We start from the raw sequence: 15,157 nt of genomic DNA on the forward strand, positions 1-15,157 counted from the left end.
TAAGAGGTGAGAGAGGAATGTGCTGGGAGAAGGAGAAAGGAAGAGGTAGAATGGGAGTAAATTATCTCATGTAAAAGAGGCAAGAAAAATCTTTTACAATGGGGAGGGGAAAGGGGGGAGGTGATAGGGAATGAGTGAATCTTACTCTCATTGGATTTAACTTAGGAAGGTATGAAACCTGGGTATGAAAATCTATCTTATCCTACAGGAAAATAAGGGGAAGGGGAGAAGACGTGGCAGATGATAAAAGGGAGGGGAGACTGGGTGAAGGGTCAAAGGTTCTCATTTCTGAGAAGCAAATACTTTTGAGGAGGAACAGGGTCAAAGGAGAGAATAAAATAAATGGGGGGGTGGGATAGGATGGAGGGAAGTATAGTTAATCTTTCACAACATGACTATTATTGAAGTGTTTTGCATAACTACATATGTATAACCTATATTGAGTTGCTTGCCTTCTCAATGAGGGTGGGTGAGGAAGGTGGAAGGGAGAGAATGTAGAACTCAAAGTTTAAAAAATGAATGTCAAAAATTGTTTTTACATGCAACTGGGAAATAAGATATACAGACAAAGGGGTATAGAAATCTATCTTGTCCTACAGAAAAATAGAAGAGAAGGGGATAAGAGAAGGGGGATTATAGAAGGGAGGGTAGATTGGGGAAAAGGGTAATCATCTTGGGGTGGGGGAAGGGAGAGATGGGGAGAAAATTTAGAACTCAAATCTTGTGGGAGTGAATGCCAAAAACTAAAAAAAAAATTAATACAAAAGAATGATGCATCTTAAATTTAACAATTTATTGTATGTTTATGTTTTTCTCCTGCATTTAAATTTTGATGACACAATATTATTTCATGTATACTATATAGTATTATATTGTACATAGGTAATTATTCGCATGTATTCCTGCCAGTGTATGCTGGAATTCCTAACAAACTGAGCCTTTGTGTTGTTTCTCTTTCCATTGTATCTCAGAACATTTCCTGATATCATTTAATCCTTTGAAAGGAAGGGTACAACCCTTTCATCCACCAACACTACTTCTAGGTCAGGGTCCTAAATGAGCATAAAAATGGGAAAAGGATCCTCATGCACAAAAATATTTATGGCAGCTCTTTTTGCGATGACAATAATTGGAGATTGAGGGGACGCCCATCAGTTGGGGAATGGCTGAACAAGTTGTGGCGTATGAATGGAGTAGAACACTATGGTGCCATAAGAATAGACGAGCAGGCAGATTTAAGAAAGACTTACATGAACTGATGTTGAGTGAAGTGAGCAGAACCAGGAGAATGCTGGACACAGTAACAACAATGCTGTGTGATGATCAACTATGACAGACGTAGCTCTGCTCAGCAGTGCATCCATCCAAGCCAATTCCAAGAGACTCACAATAGCAAATGCTATCCACACCCAGAGTAAGAGCTGCGAATTCTGAATATAGAGTGAAGCACATTATTGTCACCTTTTTTTGATTTTCTTTTTTTTTCACAGGCCACTATAGACTGTGCTCCAGGGGCAGAGGTTTGTTAGTGCTACAGAGTTATTGCCACACCTTCATTTCAGGGGAAGAAGCTTCCTAGGGATGCAAAAGATCTCTGCAGAGAACCAGAAAGGGGCAAGATCCTTGTCTGGGCTTTCAATAGAACTTAATACCACATCCCACCTCCTCCCAGAGCCTTGGAGAACCAAATTACAGAAGTCAACTCCATAGCACCTGGGGCTGCAGGTCTCTGCCTGCTGGTGCTAAGCCAGATAAGTGAGGAAGAGGGGAAGCAGGATAAGATATTGGAACAGATCAGTGTGTATGGAGGGGAACAGGGAGGACAAATGACACTCCACTATGGCTGAGATAAAGAGCTCACCCTCAAGATGAGGTCAGTTGTATTCACTTAAAAGTATCTTAATGAAGAAACCCAGGTTGGTGAACCATGAATTGTTCAGTATGGGAGGAGGCCAAGAGGCTTGGAGGCCTCAAGGAAACCACCATTAGAGGGGGGAGTTAGACCGTGAATAGTAGGGGAAAATAAGGAAGAAAAGAACCTCTAAAATTGCCAAAAATCTGAAGAAGAAAACTCAAAGTCCTTGTAGATAAGCAGATAAAACAACAGATAGCCATTAAGAGCAGAAAGAAATAGGGCCTCCAGATCTAGGAAACAAATAAGCACAATCTTCTAGAAATAAATGCTGCAAAATGAAGGAAAAGAATTCCACAATTGAGCATACAGAGGACTATGGAGGAGGTGAGGAGAGCATATAACCATAATGCAGTGCTCCTGAGAGGTTTCCAACAGAAATGGCTATCAGAAGGGCAGAACTTATGGTCTCCCCAGGAAAATAGAGCAGGAGATTCAGAAACCTGGGTCACACCCTGTCACCAATGCAAACAATGCCTGCAGAGGAGAAAGGACATACAGAAAAAACCTAGGAAGAAGAAACATCAGTAGTTCCATGTAGGAGCCATGTTGGCCCCAGTTCTTCACATATCCATTTAGGGTTTTTCTGGTATATAATTTAAGCTTTTGATCAAAACTCAATTATTACCAAAATAATTTCCAATTTTCTTAAGACTTTTTTTTTTTGCCATATAGGGAATCTTTACCCCAGTTTGTTAATCAGACACTCTCCTATTGTGTTTAATTGCTGTATATAATAAGTTCATTGATCAACTTTTATATTTCTAAACCAATGCCAAGTAGTTTTGATGAATATTGCATTGCTACATAGTTTTACTTCTGGTCCTGTGAAGCCTCCTTTTGAGCTATGTTTTTTTATTCTTAATACCCTTGAGATTCTTCACCATTTATTGCTCCTGATGAATTTTCTTATAATTTGTCTCATTCTATAAAGAAATCCTTGGTAATTTATTGCTATGGAAATTAGTACATAAAATAATTTGTTTCAGTATTGACTTTTTATCCTATTTGCATGGCTCAGCCACTAGCAATTTCTAGGGAGCATAGAGTAGTTGACAGAAAACAGACCTTGTAATAGATAATTCATTGGATTCCTTTTTAATGGACCCCAATTTTATTCCCATCAATATTAATCAGTTTGATGTGATTCCATAAAGGTAGTGACTACAAGTTCTGTATATCAGACACCAGAGATTTGATCTGAAGATTCTAAATTCACCTGTTTAATCATCGGAAGCTAAGTAGAGGAACTCACCTTTGTTGCCTTGTCGTGGTGACCAAGCACAGTCCGGCAAAGGTGATTCAACTACACACAATATCTCCCTGCTATTTTTGTTGCCATTCCATCCCTCCACATCCCTCTATTGCCCAACATGGAGAAATGGCTATGCGCATTTGGCCATTGAGTTTGCTGACCTGTATCCTGTGAGGCCATGTAGATGTTTTGACATCTGTTTATCAGCCCAGACCATGGGTCTGCTCATTGGCTTGGTAGGACTTCCTGAAAGCTCCAGATAAGTCTGTCAATGTCTGCTCAATAGCTTGTTTGTCAGCCAATAGGATTCTGTATTTTGTTTAGACCTTCCTGAAGGATCAAGGGCAAGGTCTATCAACAATGAGATTCTCTATTTATTGTTTGCTTCATCTATATTGTCTGGGCATCAAGCTCTATAAAACTAAGGCTCTGGAAGACAGGGTCATCTCAGATCATGAGGAAGAACTGGGGTCCACTTCATTAGAGGGGACAATGGGTCCTTTAATGAAATGCCACTGGCTCAGAGCTCTGTCTCAGTTTCTTTTATTGTAGATTGGATAATATTGGACTCCAGAACATGAAGCCAACAAGACCGGCATTCAAATCCCACTCTAGCACATAATGATTCTCCAGCCCCATGCAATTCATTTCACCTGTCCGAACTTTTATGTAATTTTTAAACTCTGAAGTTGCATAGGAGATGGCCAGGTACATTGATTAATGGAATTTCATTACCTTGGAGATCCTTATCTCAAGGAAATCACATGTAGGATCACTTACCCCATAATTAAAGCTTGTCTTCATTATTAAATTCCTGTATTTCCTCTTTGCGTCACAATGCTGGAACCTCTTTGTTTTTATCTCCTTCTAATGAGGTTTGTGGCAATATACAAAAAGACACAGGGATTCTTTCGGTTCATTTTGTGTCCTGGAAATTTACCAAAGTTATTGTTTCTATTGATTGTCTTAAAATACTGTAACTCTTCATGGTTCACCAAGTAAAGAATCATATCATCTCTAGGAAAGCAGAACTTTTAAAGATAATATTTTAATTATTGCCATTATTAATTATTTTATTTTTCAATTGCATGTAAAAACAATTTTTAACATTCATTTAAAAAAAATTCTGAGTTCCAAATATGTCCCTCATTTCTTCTCCTCTCCCTTGAGATGGGAAACAATTTGATATAGGTCATACATGTTCAATTATGCAAAACATATTTACATATTAGTGATGTTACACGAAAACTGACAAAAACATGAAAAAATAAAGTGAAAAATAGTGGGCTTTGTTCTGAATTCAGGCACCATCCGATAGCATTTTCATCCTGAGTCCTTTGGAATTGTTTTGAATCATTGTATTGCTGAGAATAGTTAAGTCATGCACAGTAAATTCTCATACAGTATTGGTATTACTGTGTACAGTGTTCTTCTCATTCTACTCACTTCATTTTGCTTCAGTTCCCCTAAGGATTTCCATTTCTTCTGAAAGGCTTCTATTTGACATTTCTTGTAGCACAATAGTATTCCATTATAAGCATATGATGCAACCTGTTCAGCCCCTCCCCAATTGATGGAAATTCCCCCAATTTCTAATTCTTTGCCACCACAAAGAAACTGCTATAAATATTTTTGGGCATATAGATCTGTTTTCTTTCATTTTGATACTTTTGGTATCAAATCTTGTAGTGACATTTCTGCGCTGAAGTGTATGCATAGATTTCTAGCCCTTTTTGTATAGACCCAAAGCGCTCTCCAGAATGGCTGGATCAGTTCACAAGTGCGCCACTTTTCCTACATCCCCTCCAACATTTATCAATTTTTTTTTCTATATGACAGGTGTGAGGTGGTACCTCAGAGTTGCTTTAATTTTCATTTCCAATTAATAGAGCTTTAGAACAGTTTTTCTTAGGATCATAGATGGTTTTGATTACTGTGTCTAAAAAACTGACTGTTCATAACATTTGAAGATTTATCACTTGAGGAATAACTTGTATTCTGCTAAATTTGGGTCAGTTCTCTATGTATATGAGAAATGAAGTCTTTATCAGAGCCAATGTGATTCCTCCTGCACCCTGCCTCCAGCAGTCTGCTTCCTTTCTAATATTGACTACATTGGGTTTTTTATGCAAAACATTTTAAATTTAATATAATCAAAATTAGTTATTTTACATTTTGATGTTTTTGTTGGTGATTTGATTCAACTATGTCTAATTATCCATGACAATATTTGGGGTTTTCTTGGGAAAGATACTGGAGTGGTTTGTCATTTCCTTCTCCAGCTCATTTTACAGATTAGAAAACTGAGGCAAAGAAGTTCAAGTGACTTCCTCATGGTTAAACAGCTAGTAAGTGCCTGAGACCAGATTTTACTGAGGTCCTCCTGCCTCCAGGGCCAGTGTTCTATCCACCGAGCCACCCAGCATCTCCTAATGTTCTCTGGCTCTTCCCTTCTCCATACATCTGACAGGTAAACTATTCCATGCTCCCCTAATTTGCTTGTGGCATCACTCTTTATGTCTAGGTCATGTATCTATTTTGATACTTTATTGGTATATGGTGTGAGCACTTGTCCATACCTAGTTTTTGCCAAACTGCTTTTCAGTTTTCCTAGCAGTTTCTGTTGAATAGTGAATTTCTTTCCTCAAAATGAAAATCTTTGGGTTTTTCAAACATTAGATTACCATGGTCATTTACTACTCTGTATTGTACCTAATGTACCTAATCTATTCCACTGAACCACCACTCTATTTCTTTGCCTTTTAAAAAACTAAGTTATTTATTTTTAGTTCTCAACAGTCACTTCCATAAGTTTTACATTTTCTTCCCCTCCCTCCCCAAGACAGCTTGCAATCGGACATGGGCTCTACACATACATTTCGATTAAGCACATTTTCACATTAGTCTGTTGCACAGAAGAATTTTAACAAATGGAAAAAAAAACCATGAGAAAGAAAACAAAACAAAACAACAAAAGAAAATAGTCTGCTTTATTTTGCATTACGACTCCACAGTTCTTTCTCTGAATGCGGCTGGCATTTTCTATCATATGTCCTTTGTAATTGTTTTAGGTCCTTGCATTGCTGAGAAGGGTTGTCTATCAAAATCAGTCCTCAAACACTGTGGCTGTTACCATGTACAGTGTTCTCCTGGTTCTGCTCCCCTCACTCAGCATCAGTTCATATAAGTCTTTCTGAGTTTCTCTGAAGTCCACCTGTTCATTGTTTCTTATAGCACAGCAGTATTCCATTACATTCATATACTACAACTTGTCTAACCATTCCCCATTGATGCTTCTTCCCTCAATTTCTAATTCTTGGCCACCACAAAAAAAAGCTGCTATAAATATTTTTGTACGTGTGGGTTCTTTTTCCATTTTTATGATCTCTTTGGGATACAGTTTTATAAGTGGTACTGTTGGGTCAAAGGGTATGCACATTTTTATAGCCCTTTGGGCATAGTTCCAAATTGCTCTCCAGAAAGGTTGCATCAGTTCACAGCTCCACCAGCAGTGACTCAGTGTTCCAAGTTCCTCACATCATTTATCATTTTCCTCTTTTGCCATGTTAACCAATGTGAAAGGTGGGATGTGGTACGGTGTTATGTGGTACCTCAGAACTGTTTTGATTTGCATCTCTCTAATCAATAATGATTTAGAGCATTTTTAATATGAATAAAATAGCTTTAATTTCTTCCTCTGAGAACTGCCTGTTCATATCCTTTGACCATTTATCAACTGGGGAACTGCTTCTATTCTTGTACACCGCTCTATTTCTTAGGTAGGGCAGGATTTTTTTGGTGATTCTTGATCTAGACCATTTTCCTTTACATTTTCCATTAATTTCTTTAAATTTTTCACCTTTTGTTCTTCTAGAAGAATTTTGTTGCTATTCTTCTTGTTCTGTAAAGTAATATTTTGCCACTTTGGTATGACGCCGAATAAGTAAACTAATGTAGTGTAATTGTCATTTTTGTTATGCTAACTCAGCCTGTCCATAAGCAATTAATATTTTTTCCTGGTTGCTCAGATCTGACTTTATTTGTGTGACAATTGGTAACTGTGTTTATATAGTTCCTGGGTTTGTCTTGGTAGGTAGAATCCTAAGGATTTTGTATAATTTACATTTATTTTAAATGGAATTTCTCTTTCTCTCTCTTACTGCTGGGATTTGTTGGTAATGTAGAGAAATACTAATTAGATTTATGTGGCTTTATTTTACATTCTACAACTTTGCTATAGTTGCTAATTATTTCAAGTAGTTTTTGGTTGACTCCTTACAATTCTTTCAGTATAGCATCATTTCATCTGCACAGAGTGATAGTTTTCCTTTTTCATTGCCTGTATTGTCTTTTCATTTCTTTTTTCATCTCTTATTGGTAGAGTGAGCATTTCTAGTACTATTGAAAAATAGTGGTGATAAGGATATTCTTACTTTCCCCCTGACCTTATTAGGAAGGCTTCTAGCTCTTCCCCATTACAGATAATACTTGCTGATGGTTTTAGATAGATACTGCTTATCAGTTCAAGGAAAGTTCCATTTATTTCTATGATTACTAGTATTTTTTTTTAAATAAGAATGGATGTTGTATTTCATCAAAAGTTTTTTCTGCATCTTTTGACATGGTGATATGATTTTTGTTTTTGTTCTTATGGGTTTTTACTAATATGGTCAATTATATCGATAGTTTTCCTAATATTGAAACAACCTTATATTCCTGGCATAGATTCCACCTGGTCATAGCATATGATCTTTGGATTCTCTTTAATAAAATTATTGATCATTTCCATGATATTTTCTTTGGTGTCTGACAAAGAAGAATTAGATGGAGGGTGAGGGCTGGGCAGTTCTTGAAACTTTCTTTCATTGGGAATGGGTTCAAGAGGGAACAATATAAATATATCTAGAAGAGTATAAAAGATTTCTCAATTCATAAAGAAAAAAATGCTAAGGGGATAGGAAATGGGGAGAGGATGAAAAATAAAAAAAATATTCATTTCATATCTTGATGTCCTTGTTAATGAGTTGGTTCAATTGTGTCTGATTCTTCATGACTCTGTATGGGTCATGATATTCTTGGCACAGATACTGGAGTGGTTTGCTATTTCCTTCTCCAGCTCATTTTACAGATGAATGAGTGAGGTAAAGAAGGTTCAGTGATTTCGCCAGGGTTAAACAGTCAATAAGTGCCTGAGGTCATTCTTTAATTCTGGTCCTCTGGACTCCAGGGCCAGTGTTCTGAGTCACCTTGCATCTCCTAATGCTCTCTGCCTCTTATCTGATCATGCCCTTTTCCCTTATTCATAGATCTGACAGGTAAACTATTCCATTCTTCCTCAATTTGCTTACAGCATCACCCTTTATGTCTAAATCACATATCCATTTAGATATTTTATCGGTATATGGTATGAGACACTGGTCTATACCTAGTTTCTGCCAAACTATTTTCCAGTTTTCCTAGCAGTTTTTTTTTTTATCAGTGAGATTCTGTCCCTAAAGCCTCAATGTTGGGGTTTTTCAAACATTAGATTACTATGGCCATGCACTTCTGTGTTTTGTGGACCGAATCTGTTCTTCTAATGGCTACTCGACGTCTTAACCAGTGCACCTTTTTTTTCTGGTGATTGCTGATCTGATGCGGCAAGAACATCTTCCTTTATATTTTTCATTAATTCCCCTGGAATTCTTGACCTTTTGTTCCTCTAATGAATGTTATCATTGTTTTTTCTACTTCTACAAAGTACTATTTAGATACTTTGGTTGGTATGTCACTGAATAAGCAAATTAACTTTGGTGTATTTGTCATTTTTACTCTAGGAACAATGGAGATTTTTTCCCAGTTGTTCAGATCTGATTTTATTTGTGTGACAAATGTTTTGAACTGTGTTTATATACTTTTGGAGTTTGTCTTGGCAGGGCAAATTCCAAGGATTTTGTGAAATCTACAATTATTTTAAGTAGAATTTCCCTTTCTATCTCCTGTTGGGGGACTTTGTTGGTAATACATTGAAATGCTGATGACTTATGTGGCTTTATTTTATATCCTGCAACTTTGCTACACTTGTTAATTATTTCAACTAGATTTTTAGTTGACTCTCTAGGATTCTTTAAAACCTGAAAGTGGTATATAGATGATGGCTATTTCTTCATGTTGTTCACTCCAAGCCACTAGACAATGAGACTGACCCAGCAGAACTAACATACAGGGAACATGTATAGAAAAAAACAACTGAGTTGAAGGTATGAGGCCTAGTCTTCTGGGGCCCTGGCTGCAGGTTTTTTTTACCCAATCTTGGTCTTTTCAGGGGAGGCCATGGTCATTTCCAGACAAGTCTTGGTATTTTAGGACCTGGGCTCCTTCAGTGGGCTTCCAAACCAGCTACCCATGAGAGCCATTGACCCTTGGCAGGCTACGTTTACTTTAAGACACCCTGATCCCCTCAGAGCTGAGCCTTGAAGGACCATGGTCCCTTCACTCATCAATATAAGAACGGAAATTTTGCGGGCTGAGTTTAGGGGGTGTAAGTCAGCAGGGCTGGCCACCACATCCTGGGCCAGCCTCTCCTCCGCCTACCTTTTCCCCTCTACACAGTTGAAACTGGGCAGTCCAGGACAGAGCTGAAGATCCACCATGGGCCCCACTATCACTTTTCTGATCTCCATTGCTGAGTCTCCAGGGTCAGTCCTGGGGAGGGAGGGGCATTGTGACAAGGTCCTTGGTTCCTGACTCTGAAGGACAGGGAGGAGCCTAAGGAGGAGACAGAACCATTTGGGGCAGAGCAGGAGCCCAGTGTCTGCTCAAAGGGCTCTTCCTTCACATTCTGGCCAAAGCAGAATTAGAGGCTCAGGGGCTTTGGGGAGAGCCGGGGATGGGTCAGTGTGGGCTGGAGGGGAGGCAGCGATAACCTGAGCTTCTCTTACAGGGCTGTGTCTGGGCTGGGCAGTGCGGGCACAGACGGGTGAGTCCTGCCCCAACATACCACTGTTCTCTTTCCCCTTCTTGAGCCAGAACAACCCTGACAGCCTCTCCTAGGATAAGCAGGGAGGAAAACAGGGGACATTGGGATAAATGGATGAGGAGACAGGGTGAGGGGGGCTCAGAATCTAGAGTTGAAAACACTGGGGCCAGAGGAATCTCTCAGAATACAATCTGTTTCCTTCTCAGACCCCCTTCCCAGGCCCACCCTCTGGGCTGTCCCCAGTCCTGTGGTCTCTAGGGGAACAGATGTGACCCTCAGGTGCCAGGGCCACCTGGGGAGTGACCGATTCCAGCTCTGGAGGGATGGAGAGCTCAGAGAGGAGAGAAATGCCTCCTGGCAGCAGGCAGAGTTCGTGCTCAGGAGTGTGGATGCCTCGAGAGATGAGAGAAGCTACAGCTTCCTCTCTGGGCAGGGGCCCTTGTGGTCAGAGCTCAGTGAGCTCCTGGCCCTGGTGGTGACAGGTGAGGGGGTGCTGGTCTGCAGCCATCCCTGGTGGGGAGGGGCCAGTTCTGAGAGGGCAGCCCAGAGCCCTCTCTAGGGAGTCACCTACAAGTGGGACAAACCCTCAGGCTTGTGTACCTCCCTCCCCTTAATACTCACACTTTCCTAGCCTCTGGGAATGCTTGGCTTCCCAGCTCACATTTTGGGGGCATAGATAAGGTTGTGAAATCTGTTCACTGAATAATCTTGTGAGGAAGAGAGCACATGTACCGTGATTTTTTGTTTAGAGATGGGGAAACTGAGGCCTGGAAAGGAGGAAATGCGACTTGAGCAGGCCAAAGGTTTCTTTAGTGTCAGGGCCAGAATTTGAACCCACATCTTTCCTCCTCAACCCCAGGATCTTTCCCCACCTGGTCAGTGTCCCTGGTAACCAAGCCAGGGGAGCCGGGCTGCTCAGAGAATCCACAGCAGCCTTTGGCAGAAGGAACACACAGCATTACCAGAGCAAACCTTAACTAGAGAAACGTTTCCTTTTTCTTCTCAGCCCCAAACTGGAAGCACCCAGCCTGCCTAGCCGTGTCTCCCCTTCTTCCCTTTAGCCCTCATCACCTTCCATCATATCTCCCCTTCTGCCTTTGCTCACACAATTCCCCCTCCCACCTTCATGCATCACTTTCCTAATCATCCTTAATCCTGGCTGCTCCCCAGTTCTGTCCCTCTTTGTGTCAAGTCACACTGTCTGGGCCCTTGGCCCTCCCAGCATGGTGCATACCCCTCTCATGGGTACCTTCCCTTTCTGAGATCTGGCTAGGGAATGATTTGAGGGGGTTAGGAGGAGACGTCAGGTCCCTAACTTTTTCCTTCCTCCTTTCCCAGGAGCCTTTCCCAAACCCTCAATTTCAGCCTCAGCCAGCTCCAAAATATCTCCAGGGACCACAGTGACCATCTGGTGCCAAATATCTCCAAAGGCCCCCTTTCAGGAGTACAGCTTTGCCCTGCTGGAGGCAAAGAGCCTGGAGCCCTTGCAGTGGCAGAGTCCTGCAGGGGACCGGGCTACTTTTTCACTTCTGTCTGTGACGGCTGAGTTCACTGGGAGCTACACTTGTATTTACTGTAAAAAGACAGCCCCCCATATGGGGTCCATTCCCAGCCAGGTCCTGGAGCTGACTGTTACTGGTGACTGCAGATGGAACCCCCTCCATTCCCCAATTCCATCCCCCATGTAGGGGCCCACAGAGCTATGGGGACAGCACAAAATCCTGGGAATACTGAAGAGAGGGTTTGTGGGGAGTCTGGAGGAGACCCTGGGACTCTCCCCTGTTTTCCAAAGGCTCGGCTTTGTTCCCCAGGGTAGTGGTTGTGTTCCCAACTCAAGGCAAGAAATAGAGAACAGAGGGAAGATTGCTATTTCCCCTCTCACTAAAAGGTTGGGTGATTATGGAGGGGGTGGGAAGGCCTAGAAATGACAGAATGACTTGACCTCTGGCTCTCCTTTTCCCTCAGGACAACTCCTCAGACCAACTCTTTGGGCAGAGCCCGGACTTCTGGTGACCCCAGGGACCAACATCACTCTCTGGTGCTCAAGGCCCAAGTCTTCCCTTGAAGAGGTGACTTTCACTCTGCGGAAGGCTGGGACCCAGAAGCCCTTACAGCAGCAGATGTCAGCAGACCTCTGGACTACCTTCCTCCTCCCATCTGTGAGACCTGAGGACACTGCAGGCTCAGCTGTGCTTACAATGATTGGACAATGCCTCCTCGAGTATCAGAGTCCAGCTATGTCCTGGAGCTGGTGGTGATAGGTGAGGGGGTCTGTGTGGGTCCAGAATAACTCTGAGCATGACCCCTCTGCTCTCTGCACAGGCAGGGGCCTCACAGGGACAAGGCCTGGTGTCTACACAGCCAGCTCTGCCCTGGGGCCTGGCAGGACTCAGGGGCCTTGGGAGACATGAGGCATTGCCATTGTGACCTAGAGTCTGGGGAAGAAAGGTGGTGGTGGGGACTGACTTCAGAGAAGAGTCACAGACCCCAGAACTGGAAACCTTAGAGGTTCTCGAGGCCAAACCCTCCCATTACTAATGAGCAAAGGGAGTCCCAGAGAGAGGGAAGGACTTGTCCAAGGTCACACAGCAAGTGAGTGACAAAGCCTGGAAATGAGCCTGAGTCTTTCCTCTACTAGACGCTATCTGAGTCCATGTTTTAGACTGAGCCCTGGGCCTGTCTGGGACATCCCAGATGAAAAGTGTGGGGTCATGATCTTCCCCCAGTGAGGCATCAGATGCAGGAGACCATAGACTGGGTGAGCTCCTTCCGATGTGAAAGTCCCCTTAGAATCATAGCTAGCTACAGCTGTAGATGGGTGAGCGACCTTCTGGTCACACCCTCATTTACAGGTGTGATAACAGGCTCACAGGTACTAGGTGGCTCAGTAGACAGAATGCTCAGCTTGGAGTTAGGGAGCCTCTTCTTCCTGAGTTCAAATCTGACCTTAGACACTTACTAGCTCTTTGACCCAGAGAAAGTCACGTAAGTGTATTTGCCTCAGTTTCCTCCTTTGTAAAATGACGAGACAAGGAAATGGCAAACCCCTCCAGTGCTTTTGCCAGGAAACCCCTACATAGATTAATGAATAGCTGACTATGGCTGAAAAACAACAGAAGAACCAAACTGAGACTCAGACAGGGCTCATGACTAGCCCAAGGTCACACAGGCACACAGAGGCAGAGCAGGGACCAGACCCAGGTGTCCTGACTCCCAGCCCGTGTTCTTCCTCTCCCAGGATCTCTCCCCAAGCCTTCCCTCTCAGCCCTCCCAGGCTTGCTGGTGGAGCCCAGGATGCATGTGACTCTCCAGTGCCAGCCGCCCCCTCAGACATCCCTCAGTGGCCTGACATTCACTCTGCTGAAGGTGGGGACCCCTCAGGCCTTGCAGAGCCAGAGCCCAGCTGGGGCCTCAGCTGACTTTCCCCTCCTCTCTGTGAGGGCTCAGGATGCTGGCAACTACAGCTGTGTCTATCATAGGAAGATGTTTCCATACCATGTATCTGAGCCCAGTGAGGTCCTGGAGCTCTGGGTGACAGGTGAGGGGGTGCCCAGGTCCCCAAGGTATAATGTAGAAGTTTAGGACTCGAGCCTGATTGGCAGGACAGGAATCCAGAGAAGGCTTATTGTTCTGGTCTCTTTTGACCTTCATGAGATAGAGGTTGGGAAAAGGGTTCGGGCTCCCTAAGGAAGGGGAGAGCGAAGGTGGAAGGATGGACCAGCTCAGGTACTGCTTCCAGGTCAAGGGACAATGAAGGGATGAAGAAACATCTCCCTGTTCCTAGGTGGGCCCAGAGAACATCTGACGTTTACCATCCATACCTCTCCAGAGCGGGAGACTTTGGCCAAGGAATGACCAGAGTCGAAGGAAGGGGGATCTGATGGTCAGAGCATTTTTCAGGGACCTCCCAGATCTTGTTTCCTCCTACCCCCCATTACATGTGTGCAGGGTCCTTGAGGATGTCTGGTGTCTCTTTGATTTTCCAGATGCCCTCCCCAAGCCTTCCCTCTCAGCCTGGCCTCAGGTAACTTCAGGAGCCAATGTGACCCTCCTGTGTCAGGGGCCCTCACGGAGTAGTAGCTTTGTTCTGTACAAGGACAGAGATGAGAAAATCCTGGCAAGCATGCAGAACACTCAAGATGGGGCCAAGTTCTTCCTCACTCATATGATCCCCCAGGACTCTGGCAATTACAGTTGCAGCTACCAGCTCAGCACTAATGGAAATCTCTGGACACAGCACAGTGACCCCTTGCAGCTCATAGTGACAGGTAAGGGGAAGAAGCCCCCAGGATCTTCCATAGGGCACCAATGACCATTCCCTCCCTCAGCCTCTACAAGGAAATGAAAACAATACCTTTGCTCTGATCAAGAGACATGAAAAGGAAATTATAGTAATCTTGACATTCCCTCAATTCCAGGACCATAGAGAACAAGACTGTGAGCTGGGACATGAGGCTCCCCCCATACTTTCCTGTGACCCACATATCTCTACCCTCCTTTCTGGGGTTTCTCAAACTAGTTCCAAGGGATAAGCCCTCTCTGAGCACATTTATGCCAAACTGTTGGATGCTGGTGGTGAGGTGCATCTCTGGAGAGAGATAAGAGGAGAAAATACAGGGGCAATTTCTGGGGCAAGGGATGGGTCCCCTAAGGACAGTAGTTTATGAAGATTCCTCTCTCTCCCCCACCCCAGGTTCAGAGTCCTGCAAAACCCTCCTTATCACCCTCAGCTGCATTTTCCCTCCTTCTCTGCCTTCTGTTGCTGGCAATCCTCTGTAAAGGATCCAAACCCATGGGTGAGACAGAATTGTATATGTTAGTGTCTTCAATGATAGAGATGGGTAAAGAGTGGGATCTCTTTTTCTGCTTTTGAGACCTTCCCTGACCTTGCTTATTCCCTTCCCATGTCTCTCTCACCAGGGTCTTTGCAAGGAGGGAGCCCAAGGAGGTAAGGAAACTCAGTTCTTCTTCCCAGAGTCCCCTGCTCCTTCCTTGCCATGGGCAGAGTCCCTGGTGAGCAGGGGACTTTTCC

At 43.2% G+C, this 15,157-nt stretch overlaps 1 protein-coding gene across 1 annotated transcript in view; it reads left to right on the forward strand.

The window, feature by feature from the left end:
- Nucleotides 1-9,797: 9,797 nt before the first annotated feature.
- The window catches only part of LOC138167753 (immunoglobulin superfamily member 1-like), a 59,406-nt gene continuing 54,046 nt past the window's right edge, over nucleotides 9,798-15,157 (forward strand). Inside the window, exons 1-8 of the mRNA XM_069096719.1 lie at nucleotides 9,798-9,844; nucleotides 10,384-10,607; nucleotides 11,464-11,763; nucleotides 12,091-12,247; nucleotides 12,448-12,573; nucleotides 12,978-12,997; nucleotides 13,364-13,663; nucleotides 14,112-14,393. Of these exons, the coding sequence (XP_068952820.1) occupies nucleotides 9,798-9,844; nucleotides 10,384-10,607; nucleotides 11,464-11,763; nucleotides 12,091-12,247; nucleotides 12,448-12,573; nucleotides 12,978-12,997; nucleotides 13,364-13,663; nucleotides 14,112-14,393 (1,456 nt within the window). The remainder of the gene's footprint in view (nucleotides 9,845-10,383; nucleotides 10,608-11,463; nucleotides 11,764-12,090; nucleotides 12,248-12,447; nucleotides 12,574-12,977; nucleotides 12,998-13,363; nucleotides 13,664-14,111; nucleotides 14,394-15,157) is intronic.

The sequence above is a fragment of the Petaurus breviceps genome, unplaced genomic scaffold (assembly GCF_028583685.1).
Source record: "Petaurus breviceps papuanus isolate PSGF00001 unplaced genomic scaffold, PetGlider_PUasm1.0 296, whole genome shotgun sequence".
Lineage (NCBI taxonomy): Eukaryota > Metazoa > Chordata > Mammalia > Diprotodontia > Petauridae > Petaurus > Petaurus breviceps.